Below are 13,108 nucleotides of genomic sequence, written 5' to 3' on the forward strand. Positions count from 1 at the left end.
AATCTAACATAGCTTAACCCGTATGTTGCAATAAAAGAAGGTACTTTAATATTAAAATTAATCATTAATGAAATCAACATTTGGTAATTTTCAGTTAAGTCACTGATTAATGCCTATAGAATAAAACCAAAATGTTCATAAAAGACTAACTGCTGCCTAATACCAAGACAGGTCTGAAAGGATGAGAAAAATAATTTTTTCTTAAACTAATATTCGATATCTGCAAATTATACCTTCCTCTTTCTCTACCTCAATTTACTTTTCGTACTGTTGACTACATGCTTTGGACAAGCTAACAAGGATGGAAAAAACCTTTGGTGTTTTGGGAAGGTGAAGTGGCATGAAAAAACCAAGAATGTAAGGCTCGTTTCCATCTTCGTCCCACATAGCCATGTCCTGCTAGTAATACAGTGTTATGAGCGCTTGTGGTGTTGTCTAGCTTAGGATTTGTGGTGATGTCTGTATTTTTAAGTGTAGTTTGTGGGGCCCTTTGATCTATTTCATACGATGATGAAAGTTAAAAACTCAGTCTCAAAAGCAGCGATTCTTACAGAGCTTGAAAATATTATCCAAGAGTTCCGTAAAGGGTCAGAAATCTTGTTGGCAAGGAAAAAAATCAGTTGGGCCTCCTTCCACTTCTCTGACCTTCTAACAATTACAGTCCAGGACTGTTGGAGAGCTTAGCTTCACTGCTCCATAGCACATCATGGAGAATTTACTGCTTATTGGGTATGAAAATAATTTATTAAAAATCAGAACAGCAGGTGTCTCTTTGGCTTTGTTAGTCTGTCTTCTAGTGTCACGCTCCTCATTTTCCCTTCCCTCCCAGTCTGATAGGCTTCCTGTTGCCTCATGTGGGGGAATACATGTGTATTTAATCTACATATAATTGTGAAATGTGGAAGTGAATGGTGCTAGTACTATGGTAGAACAGTGTTTATGTGGTCCCTTTAGCATTCATTTTCTACAAGATCTTCAGAGTTTTCATTCTTTGGTGTAAAAAGTACTAATATTTGTCTAATTTCTTTATTACTGCTGGTTATAAAATTATGACTAGGCATTTATTACTGTAAAATAAGCTATTTTAGAAATTTGCCTTGAATAAAGGCAAGTTTCTTACTATAATTGACTTACTGTAATTTCAACACTGATGTTTACTTTTAGGAGAATCTGATCTCAATGGAGCAATAACAGAAGCAGGAAAAACCTATGAAGAAATTGCCAGTCTTGTAGCAGATCAGGTAGGAATATTAGGAACGCAGTGGCTTAGTGTGTACAAACATATTGCCTATTTGGATCATTTCTGACTTTTCCTTTTTTCTTTTCTATTAAAACATAACTGCTAGTGCTGCAGACTAGTTAAATGACATTACTATTAATACTTTTAAATCCACTTCCATCTTTTTTTCTACTTTGTGTCCACTTAGGGGGGATGTGATGGGAGGGTATTTCTCTTAGATCAGAAAGATCACATTCTGGTTTCTAAAATTCTAAAATTATTACTTCCTCTTTAAATGTGTTTGTTTTCTGATGTCAGTGAGCTGTCTTCATTACTGATACAAAAGAATGAGATTTAATCAAGGATAGGGTTTCTACCTCTCCTGCATTCCACAAATGTCTACAAGATCCAGATCTTGCTGCGTTTCATAGTCTTCCCCTGCAATTGCCTGCTTCAGTAAAAATCTAGCTTAAATAAATCCTGATTGATGTCAGCATTCAAGTCATAAATTGATGTTTAGTGTATTAAGTTTGAAGTCTCCAAAATGCAGATCCTCTTGATCTCAAGGTTGAGTCTGGAAGTTCTTAAAACAACTTTCCAAGTTGGCGACTAAGGAGATGAGCTGTGCATGTACATACAGATATGTAATGAGATTGGTGCTTGATAGTGCTATTGCTAGGACTGGTAGCTCCTCTTCAGTGAAAATTTGAGGCAAAACCCCCCACTTCATAAGCTAGTGTTGAACAAAACAAAGAACAGAGGCATCTGCTTGCTGGTGCTCAGTTCCTTACTCCAAAAAGCTTATATTTTAATAAGGACCTTCTTAAATATGAAAAACCTGCAACAAACAATTAAGATTTTGGAAGGGAAGAATAGAAAAAACTCAAACCCTTTTTTCCCTTCACCCTTTTTTGGCATCATAGTTCCTTTTCTGTGATGTTAATATGCCACAGATACTTTTACTAATGCTGACAATTTGTTTATTAGCCAAAGAAAGATCTTCACTTTTTGATGGAAACAAATCATGAATATAAGGGATTTCTTGGTTGCTTCCCTGACATCATAGGAGCTCATAAGGTATGTGAGGGGCCTTTCCATTTAAGGGTTGGGCGGTAGGGAGAGCTACAGCAACAAAGGTGGTGGTATGGTACACTGCATTTGTGCAGCAGCCTGGCACCTGCTTCTAGAAACACTGAAAGTTTCTGTGAAACTGGCATGTTGATTTTTAAAATAAAAAATACTTAGAGTCTTTGTACAGTGGTGCCCAGTGACAGGACAAGAGGTAACGGGCACAAACTTGGTCATAGGAAGTTCCATCTAAACATGAGGAGGAACTTCTTTACTTTGAGGGTGGTAGAGCACTGGAACACGCTGCCCAGCGAGGTTGTGGAGTCTCCTTCTCTGGCGATATTCGAAACTCGCTTGGGTGCATTCCTGTGCAACCTGCTCTAGGTTGAACCTGCTCTGGCGGGGTGGTTGGACTAGGTGATCTCCAGACGTCCCTTCCAATCCCTGTCATTCTGTGATTCTGTGGGAGGGAAGCCAGAACTTGTCTCGAGATTCGAGAATATCATGACTTTCTGCTATAGTAGAGCACTACAAGCTTCACTATTTTCTTCAGGTTAACTTCATGTCCCAGTGTGGTGAATAGCAGCAGTGTAAATTTGTAGTATTTGAGTCTTACATGGTAGCTGATACTAAACCGTACCAGTATTGTAGGAAAAATTGTGTACACTTACATGGCTAGCTTGCTGATATGTGATAAATAATCATGTGCTGCTTAGAAGTTTCTTTAATACTAAAAAATAGAGAATAGGGCTAACTTTTTCAGGGGGCGGGGGGCGACAAAACAAAAACCACCAGCCACAAAAAATAAGCACTTGTTCTCTGTAATATGAAAGCCATCAAATAATAAAACAACAAATTTAGCCATTGTGTCTAGTTTTAGAAATTCTGGGGGTTTTTGTTCCTAGAATTTTCCTTATGTTCATGTGCCTGCTGTAACATATTTCAGGAAACTAAAAATTTTGTAGTATTAAACAAGTACACAAGTATTTTTTTACCACTTGAAGTGTTAAATGTAAAAACCAAGAATATACTTTAGAGCAACAAAGATAAAAGCATATCAGATTTGTGTACTCTTTCTTCAGGAGACTTATGGGAAAGAATCCTTGGGGAAAAATACCATAAAAGGAGAATAAATGTTTTTAGAACTTGAAACATAAGCCTACTGCCAAGAGATGTGTAAATAGTGTCTCTTGAATGTTGTTTGGCACAAATGCATTGTGAAGGGGGAGGGATTTCTTTTTATGCTTGTTGTTTATGTGACACAAGGATTTTCCTGAATCGAAAGTTATAAATTGCAGTGAGTTGTAGTCTCCTGGAAAATAGTTTATGTTGTCTCACCTTGTATAATGTGCAAATAAGGTTCTACAGGCATTTGATAGTTTGAGGCTTTTGGATGTCTGTTGTGTCGGTCAGCTGTATTTTTAAACTTGGTCCTTTGTCCTTTCTGTATGTATCCTTGTGTATTACTGCCTTTACCAAACTCAATTTTCTAGTGACTGTGTTCATGCCTGTGTTTGAAGGCACTTTTTGCAAGCTGTTAGGACTCTTGAAGGCAATAGAGTGAAATAACATACTTGGGTTGAAAATGTGGGAAGGCAGAATCTGTCATTATGCGTGTATATATGTGTGTATAGTGTGCAAGCTCAAAACGTGACCAGTGGCATTTTAGATAACTATAAAGACCTTTAAATTGGCTACTCTTTTAATCTACTCTCTTACTCTTTCTGCATTTGGTTTCTACAGGGAGCAATAGAAAGAGTGAAGGAAAGTGATAAATTAGTTGCAACCAGTAAAATAACGCCACAAGACAAACAGAACATGGTGAAACGTGTGAGCACCATGGCTTACGCACTACAAGGTAAATCAAATTTTGGGCTAAATGGCAATGTTGTAGACCTCTGAAGGACATCTCTTAAGTAACAAACTTTGAAAGAGAATCTTTGTTCTACTAAGAATGATAATAAGAGCTAGGCGTGGTTGGGTTTTTTCTTTGTGACATGCTTAGATTTTCCTAAAATGGCAGTTATTTTGCCCATTGTTTTCTTTCAAATGTCATATTGCTAATGCAAAAGATACATGTTTTGGAAATGCAATTTAAAAAACAAACAAAAAAAAGCAGCCACCCCAGACTGATTCTTTCATTTTGAAGTGATAATGTCTCAAAGAAAAAGCATGGGCCCTGGTGCAGGAAACAGTTCGTCACGTGCAGAAGAGTTTTTTCTGACTCATAGTTTAACCAGACATGATCCAATTGAGATTCATGTTCTTGTGGATAAGATTTTATTTCCTGGATGTTCTTTGAATGAACTTTTTCCTTTTTAGGTTAGAGAAGTTGTAAATATGAGATGTAGCACACCTCACTTGAAAAACCGGGCAAGTGAGGAGTCAGGGCTCAGTCCTGCAGGGTATCAAGCCCTTAAGTGCATCCTGTTACAGACTTCAGTGGGACTACTCATTGCTGAGGGAGTTTAGTCTTTTTTAGCTGACTGAAAATACTGAGTACTCTTGGCTTTACAGGACAAAGTCAGAGCAGCACACAAAATTGATTTTAAAAACAAACAGGAAAACTCCCCACTCCCTCCTTCTTCCTGGTCACAGTGATGCAAGAGGACTGTGCTGTGTAAGTGGTAATCACCGAAGAGACCTCTAAGATGACTTTTACAATCTAGAATATTTCTTCTCCTTCTATTGGTATCTCAAAATATATTTAACTTTTTATTTCAGCCATAAGCTATGATCTGACAAGAGATGCAGAAAGTGGTGAAAGGTGTTACGGATTCAGTAATGCTGTTTCTCAGGTTTCTACTGAAACAGCATCAGTCAAGAATGGGTCAAACACTACTGTCTGTATCTTTTTTTGAGCTAAGTATTTACAGCTGTGGCTTACAGCTTGCTGTCTATACCCTTGCAAATCTGAATGTCCAACAGCCAAGTTCTGTTGGAAACCTCAGGAAAGAGCAGTTACATCAGTAGGAGAAAACCCTGCTTGTATTCTTTATCAAATCTTTGTACACCTGAGTATTGTTACAAGAACCTGGCTTTATCCAGGAAGTGTCCGTATTTTAGCAGTGAGTAATTGACATCCAACCAGTCTTATGAACAGTTCCATCGTAACACGAGTGCTGCAGGCAAAATAGGTTGTGGAAGCATGAGAACAGTAACTATGCTGGCAGGGCTTGACACTGAGCTTGTTGCACAGTAACTAATCTGAACTGAGTGAAACTGTTCCTAATTACGAATGCTTCTCTGAAATAATTTGCCTCCTGGGTCTGATTGCAGCTGAGATGAATCACTTCCACAGTAACCGGATTTATGACTACAACAGTGTCATTCGTCTGTATCTGGAGCAGCAGGCACAGTTTTATGAAACGGTAAGGTTTCATAAACGGTATTTCAGTACCATTCTCCTGGCACATACTGTGCTGCTACTTTTTGTAAGAAATACTCGCAGTACTTAGCTCTGTTCTGATGTATGGCCTTGTTTCAGCAGGGAAGTGGATTTCATGAAAAATCTGGCTTTGTTCCTGTAGCCCTCCTGCATAGTGCAGTGCTAGATAACCTAATAGGCAGGATGACAGCCCTGCCTACAATACTTTCTCCAACACAACCTGAGCAGCGAAAGCACAAAATGAACAAGGCAGAAAGTGTATATACGAGAAGAAAAGTCTTTATAATGGAATGCTTTGAGAGTCCTACATACACAAAATCTGCAGTAAAAAACGCAGTTTTTCAGAAAATGAGGGAACAATTAATTTAATTTCTTAGCCTGCAATCTTATTTCTGCATAGTGTAAAGTGACTACATATTTAATATGTTCTGTTTCTTTGTTTCAGATTGCACAGAAGCTGAGGCAGGCACTCAGCCGTTTTCCTGTGATGTAGAGAATAAGGAGTAGTCAACGATAAAGAATAACTCCAAAGTGCTTTTCTGATTTGGGGGCAATGCCAATAAAAACTTGTTAGCCTTTGCCAGCCAAAAAACCCTGCCAAAAAACCACAACAATAAAAATAAGTTGTAGGAAAAAAAGAATTATTTAAAATTTTACTTTATCGCCTAAATCGTAAGATAAGGTTCTCTTATCTTGAATGCTCTCCCATTTGTAACATTATTTAAATAAAAACAGCTAGATAATGCTGTCAGTTTAAGGATTAAATTATCAAACTGGTATGTTGCTATGGACTTCATGTAGACTTGCATCTATCAGGTGTTCTTCCAAAAACTCTTGATGAACGTCAGAGTTACAGATTTGTATCTTTTTTTAAAGTGGGAAAGCAGACAAGCTTGAGAAAATTACTTTAATACTTCTTATATTCAATTCAGCTCTCTAGCGATTCAGTAGCCAGGAGGAATTATATTCGTGTATGTTTCTGGTACATGTTCATGATAATCTCCTGAATGAACACTTTGTTCTAAGTTTTGCTTTCCATACACAGCCATGGCATACTGCTCCCATTATGACTTCTGGTAAATATCATTCATTCTTCCCTTTCTTTTTTTCCTTCTAACTAAACCTTGTACTTGTGGTACAACACCTCAGAGCTTAAGTCAGGTTCTTTCTTTCTTGCTGGGCACTGTATAAAAAGACAAAGTACAAACAAGGAAAGAGCCATTCAGGAAGGTGTGAAAAACAGTTTTCTATACCAGCACTTTGACACCCCCTTACGTTACGCCACAAGGCACTGGTGTTCCTCAGTGCTGTATAGGGCCAGCTTCCCTTTTACCCCTCTGAGAGTTTTAGGTGTTTCAGCAAAGGGGGCACTGCCACATCTAACCCAAACTAGTAGAAGTCCCCAAATTCCAACTAAGCTCAGGTCTTCATGTAGTAGTATGGTATGCTGTTGGTTTGGGTTTACTTTTTGTTACCTTCTAATGCGAACTAAAAGGTGACAAAAGTACTGAATAACATCATTAGTTGTCACACAAAACCTATGCTTTGATCATCATCTCTTACCAAGTGGCCCAGTGTCCTCCTCATACTACTGAAATATCATTTGAGGCCTGGGCTTTTCAAAACACAATGCCACCACCGACTGTGTTCACAATGGGCACCAACTACGGTCATTCATTTAATGCTATTAGCAAGCAGGAAAGCCAAAATGCAGTTTTTGCTAAAATATGCCTAGAACATAAACATTTTAGCAAAAAGAAAAAAAATTTTAAAAAGGCATTTTACCAATAAGCCATTCTAAGTGACAGGTACAGTCTGCTGGTTGAATAGTTGCCTTATTCTGTTTTGTATTGGTGTTACTTTTGTGTGCTAGAAGGAAAATCTGGGTCTGCCTGAATAACCTGAAACCAAACCAAACAAGACTAAGCCTAAGTCTAGATGCTTTTCAGTGTCACGGGTTTTGTTCACGTTTTGTAAACCTTGTCTTTTTCTCCTCCCAATTTTAGTTGTGTGCTTCCAAAATTCCATAGCGCAGTGTTGTTTGATACAGCCATTTAAATATGTACAAATTGTAAAGAATGTGTATAAATGTTTTACACCAAATGTAAGATCTGCTTGCATGTAGAAGCAGCTTATATAATAAATTGTTACAATGTACAGTAAATTCTGAAATCACTTTTTCAAGCCAGCAATTTTTTTAGCTTTTGTATATTCACTTTTTTGGTAATGAAATCTCTTTGTAACAGACTCTTAATTTGGGAGGGGGAAGGGGGGGGTCTTTTTACAATCTTTAAATAGCTCCGTATGCACTAAAGTTGAAGGTTCTTTACCTTGAATAGATTGTTTTGGAATCCTAAGTGTAAGCTGTGCGTTCCCAGTGCAGGGAAGCTGTGACAGTAGCAACTGTATCAGAGATGCAATGTTTTGGCAAAAAAGAAAAACTGTTTAAAGACTTCTAGTAAAATGAAGTTAAATTGATAATAAATATTTATGTATATCCACAAGACTATTTTATTTTTTTTCTTTGAAATCATTACATTGCTTTTTAACAGGGTGATGCAGTACAAGGCAAATCTTCCTTATAGCTTTTCATCAGCTTACAGACACTGGCCAGCTGAGGAGTGAGAAAGCATCCATGTGTCTTCCATAAAGCAGGCATCGCAACTGAACGGTATAATAGTGCTAGTGACTGCAGAGCAGCAAAGGCTATGCATATGTTGTAAGCTTTCATTATTCAGGTCAGTCCAGCTCGTGGTTGATGGAACCCTCCTGACTGCAAATAAGTAGTAGAGCACAGTGCTACTGTGTATTCCTGGCTTTGTGTCAGCATGGTGTTGACCCAGAATAGAAATTAGATTGTCTTTGGTATTTGTTTTTTAAATTAGACATGAATAGTGGCATAGTTAGGTTGGGTGAGTTGGAAGCAATAGAAAATCTTCACTCTGAAGATGCAGTCATAAAACAAGAATAAGAAGTTAGAGTAAGACTTAAGCAGTGCCCTCCTGAATCTCGTTTGTCAAAGCTGAATAGTTAATCTCTGAAGTATCAAAAAGCCTTAATACTGTTTCCTGGCTTATGTTTTTTGTTGAGGGTGAGGTATAGCCAAACACTGGCATTATCCCAGTGACTTTGTAAAAGTCATCAAATGCCCTAGCTGTTGAGTTTAACTTTTTATTTTAATTGCTTATTCTGTTACTGCTCAAATACTAAACTCATTCTTTAACAATAAAAATGTAGCTATACAAAGGGGAATGCTACCTGTATTTCTCATCTGTAGTTATTAGACTGCAGCAGCAGACTTTGTTGCAATGTATGGTATGTTTTTGGAAGAGTACTGTCTACTGCAATTAGAAAGAATATTCTTTAATGCTATAATGAGGCCTAACTTTGCCTGAGTACTGAAATTTTTACATTGCTGAGCAATTTCTATTTTCTATGACAAATTACTTGATAAAGTATTAGCATAACATACACTTTATTTAATCAGAATTTACAGAATATACATCAATTTTACTGCTACCAAAATTAGTCTTGTTTAGTGCAGCAGAATAATTCAGACTAACAGTCTTGTAAAGAAAGAGATGCATCTCTTGTGCTGTGGGTTAGTTTGGCATACACCAGACACTCTGCCAGTCTGGATTGGCCAAAAGTACTTTACAGCCTCATGGCATGCAGCTGTCTGCAGGATGCAAAGCACTCACTAGGCAGGCATCCTGCTACTGCTGCTTCTGCCTGCCTTAGTGCTTTGCACTGGGATGTGTGAGTGTGCACCAGGGGAAGGAGAGTTGTGTGGGGGTCTTCAGTGTTTTTTTCCACTCTATGTACTTCCCTTATTTTTCTGTAACTCTTCTGATAAAATTAACACTAATAACTGATATAGTAACAAATAAGTACGGAACAAGAGAGGTAATCACTTGGGCAGAAAAATCCTTTTTTTCTGTGTAAAGAATCCCTAACAAAAACAACCTCATAGAATTAGAAACATACAGACTGGCTGGAGACCAATCCACCCATCCTGTAGTGTGGCAGTATTAGTTACACCCATACTAGTTGCAAATACGTATTTTCTTGGAATCTTGGCTATTCCACAACATGCCAGCATAGCCCTTTCCAGTAAATCAGCATGTTATCGCTTAAAAAGCTTTCCCTGACACACATCATCACATCTGTAAACTATGTGTATATAAAACGCTACCTCTAAGCTTGAGTTTTTGTTAACTAGACCAGTTAACCAACATATCTAATAATTTTTACATATTAGAAGTCTTACCATCTACTGTCAGCAACCTTTTAAACCTAAATCATGCTGGATTAATAATTCTTTCCTCATGTTAAAGTGTATTGCCTTTCTTCCCTGGGTGTGTAAAACTAATCTGTTCTCTTGCTAATGCCAGTCCTGTTAATGCATGCCACAATGAGGATTGTAGTTCTCACCCTTCCAATAGTCACACTGGTGGCTCATCAGTTTATGGTATTAATGCCAATGTTGCCCTGCCGTGTTGCTGCCTAACTGCCTAACTTCCATACAGTGGTCAAATACTATACATGGAGCTTTGTGCATCGATCACAAATAAAATACAATTCCCAACCAGATTTTCAATTTATAATACTCTGTTCTACCTGTATTTGCAACCCAGACCTAGTTGGGGTCATGCAGGATTTTTTTGCTTTTAATAAACTTGTTATATTCCAATTACGAAACAGACTTTTAGTGTAAGTTTTCAACGCGTTTTATGCCTACCTAGTAGTCATCGTATTTAGAATACATTCTCTTGAATTTGTTCTGAGATTTGATTGTGAGAAATTTGTCAAAATTATTTTTAAACCCCTTCTGTTTGCATCTCTATATCCCCTGTTTTTAATTAGGCTAATCTTCCAGTCAAAGGAGGGTATTTGACTATTTGACTACTTACACAGATTCTTCTCAACAAACTTGGATTAGCTGGTTTTTGCCTTTTTTTCCCATGGTTCTTTGCACATCAGTTGTAACATTGGGCTCTTTGACACAAGTCAGCACCTTTGGGATACTGAATTTAAACTGACATAATTTCCTTGTTTTATAAAGGCAAAAAATGTTTGCTTATTTTTAATCTTCTGGGCCTTTTAATCTTCCCTAACTGGTCGTGCTTTCTTAAACTATCATTATTTTTTTTGCCTTCCTTCAGATTCCTGCTAGTATGCCTACTGTCTTCCCGCTAAACTTTCTGAATTCCAGGTTCTTATAATCTGCAGAGTTAACCACTATTTGCTTCATGATAGCTTTGATTAGTTTTTTTGTACCAGTCCTGTCAATCTGAACCCAGCTATCTCACGTTCTTCCCTTATTCTTGCCTGTGGCTGTATTCTCCTGTTAAAATACATTTTTGTAAGTCACATATTTTTTTCTGTTGGGGCTGAAGCAAGAAGGTGTATCATACTTACTATTTTCTGCTAACAGCAGCCTTTTGCTTCCCTTAGTTTTCCTCTTATACCTAGCATCTTTAAAGACTACTCACTTTTTAAAATTATTTGCTAATAAACTTATTTTGTCTTAGCACACATTTATCAATTCAAGGTCACTTTTAATTCACATTGCCTTCTGTTACAATTAAATCTCAGTAGATCCAAATGGTATCTTTTATATTCTGGCATGTCTTTCCCCAAACAAACAATTGTTTAGTGTTGGACTTAGCAGAGTTAGGTTAATGGTTGGACTTGATGATCTTAAAGGTCTTTTCCAACCTAAATGATTCTATGATTCTGTGAAATTGAGCTGTTATTCCAAGAGATGGTTTTCCTAAAAATATATAATAGAGTAGAATTTTAAAGATGCAGTTAAGTTGCTAGCTCCAAGAGCTAGGGATAATCCCAGCAGAATAGTGGCAAATGGAAGGAATATAAAAATAACAGAAAATATAAAAGAGTGTGGAGAGTTTGGGGGAAAAATAAAAGTATTAAGTGGTTTAGTTTCTTTTGAATTGTATGTTAGGTATTTGACCTTAGGCAGCAGGTTGCTTCAAAGTAGTCATTTTATAATGGTTTCTCTGCAATATGTTGTATCCTGCCTCATCCAGGACTTGTGTTCCTGTATCAGGGTAGCCTTCTGAGTAGCAGCTTCTAGGATTAAACTGAGTTTAGTTACTCTGTCTTCTAAGAGGCATTTTTAAGCTCTCAGAGCATCTCTGCTTTTATTCAGGTATGCTATGAACTCTACACATCAGTGTTTCCATGTGGAAAAGATCTGCACCAGTTCTCGCCCTTCCATGTAGTTTGCAATAAATCTCCAGGACCAGACAAAGTCTATTTCAAATTTCTGGAAGGAGTAAAGAGAGAATTCAGCTGAACTCCTACCAAAATATGAAGGGAATATTATTCAAGATAGCTACTCTGTAAGAAGAGCACAGGAAAGCTGTCAGTGCACCATCTTTTTAAAAGACACAGGAAGCGATTGCAGGGATAACCAAGCAGGAACTCTTCCCTGCGCATCAGGATCAATAACGGAACTAATAACGGAAGCTAACCGTCAGTGGACCAACTGGACAAAAAGCATCAGAGAATGAAGCAGGGAGAAGGAAGGGGGAGGGACAAAGAAGAGGATGGGTAATGGGAACATAAGGAAGAGAAAATAAAGTCAGTGATGAGGGCAGCAAGGAAGGCACTAGAAAGAGCTAATGAAGTAGAGCTAGTGAAAACAGCAGCAGATGGACATTGCATGAGGTGAACGATAGGGGACTGGGTGCCTGACAGAAGCAGGGCTATTACTTTTGACTTTGAACAGAAGGGAAGACACAAGTACTGGTGTCATGCTCTGACTTCCCCTGCCCTCCAAAGTTAGTTTTATACAGCACTGTAATTCTCACACCTGAGGAGCTGGCTTCCCCCCAAATCCACAGCTTTGCTGAGCTTTTCCAGCTACACCCACGTGCAGTTTTTCCACCCCACTCCCCTGCTTTACCAAGCTGCTGAGATTGTTCTGGCCTGCCCGTGCTCTGTGCTCACCCCTTCCCACTCACACCAGCCTGCCCAGGTCACTAGTAGTACTGGGGTACCTGTAACGGTGGCTGGTACCAAAAGTGAGGAAATATCCAGGGAATAGATTGCAGACTACAGGGAAAGATGGTTTCTCCTCTGCCTTCCACCCCGATAGTTTTTGAGCCCCGCCCCCTGCCATTTGGAGTACAAAAAGGATAGTAGCCTGCAAATGAGTTTAGCTTTAATTCCTGCAACTTTCAATCAGCAGGGCCAGCGAGCCCTAGACTAGTCTACTCACCTATGTGGACTAATCATTTTTGCTATGTGTGCCCTGAATGAACCCCAGGCTAAAAGGGATTTCATGAGGGCTACAGACACAGTGAAATCTAAACCACCTGCACCCTGGGGTGGGAATGTATCATTCTTAATCAACTTCAAACTCCCATAATGGTTTATATGTTAATAGTGGACGTGGCACAAGT

General features: G+C 38.2%; 1 protein-coding gene across 2 annotated transcripts in view; it reads left to right on the forward strand.

The window, feature by feature from the left end:
- Positions 1 to 7,855, forward strand: part of SNX9 (sorting nexin 9) — a 68,015-nt gene extending 60,160 nt beyond the window's left edge. For both annotated transcript variants that reach the window (XM_059829945.1, XM_059829952.1), the window contains exons 14-18: positions 1,165 to 1,241; positions 2,207 to 2,296; positions 4,031 to 4,145; positions 5,567 to 5,658; positions 6,121 to 7,855. In XM_059829945.1, the coding sequence (XP_059685928.1) occupies positions 1,165 to 1,241; positions 2,207 to 2,296; positions 4,031 to 4,145; positions 5,567 to 5,658; positions 6,121 to 6,168 (422 nt within the window). In that variant the 3' untranslated portion in view covers positions 6,169 to 7,855. The remainder of the gene's footprint in view (positions 1 to 1,164; positions 1,242 to 2,206; positions 2,297 to 4,030; positions 4,146 to 5,566; positions 5,659 to 6,120) is intronic.
- The last annotated feature ends 5,253 nt before the right edge of the window (positions 7,856 to 13,108 follow it).

The sequence above is a fragment of the Gavia stellata genome, chromosome 2 (genome assembly GCF_030936135.1).
Source record: "Gavia stellata isolate bGavSte3 chromosome 2, bGavSte3.hap2, whole genome shotgun sequence".
Lineage (NCBI taxonomy): Eukaryota > Metazoa > Chordata > Aves > Gaviiformes > Gaviidae > Gavia > Gavia stellata.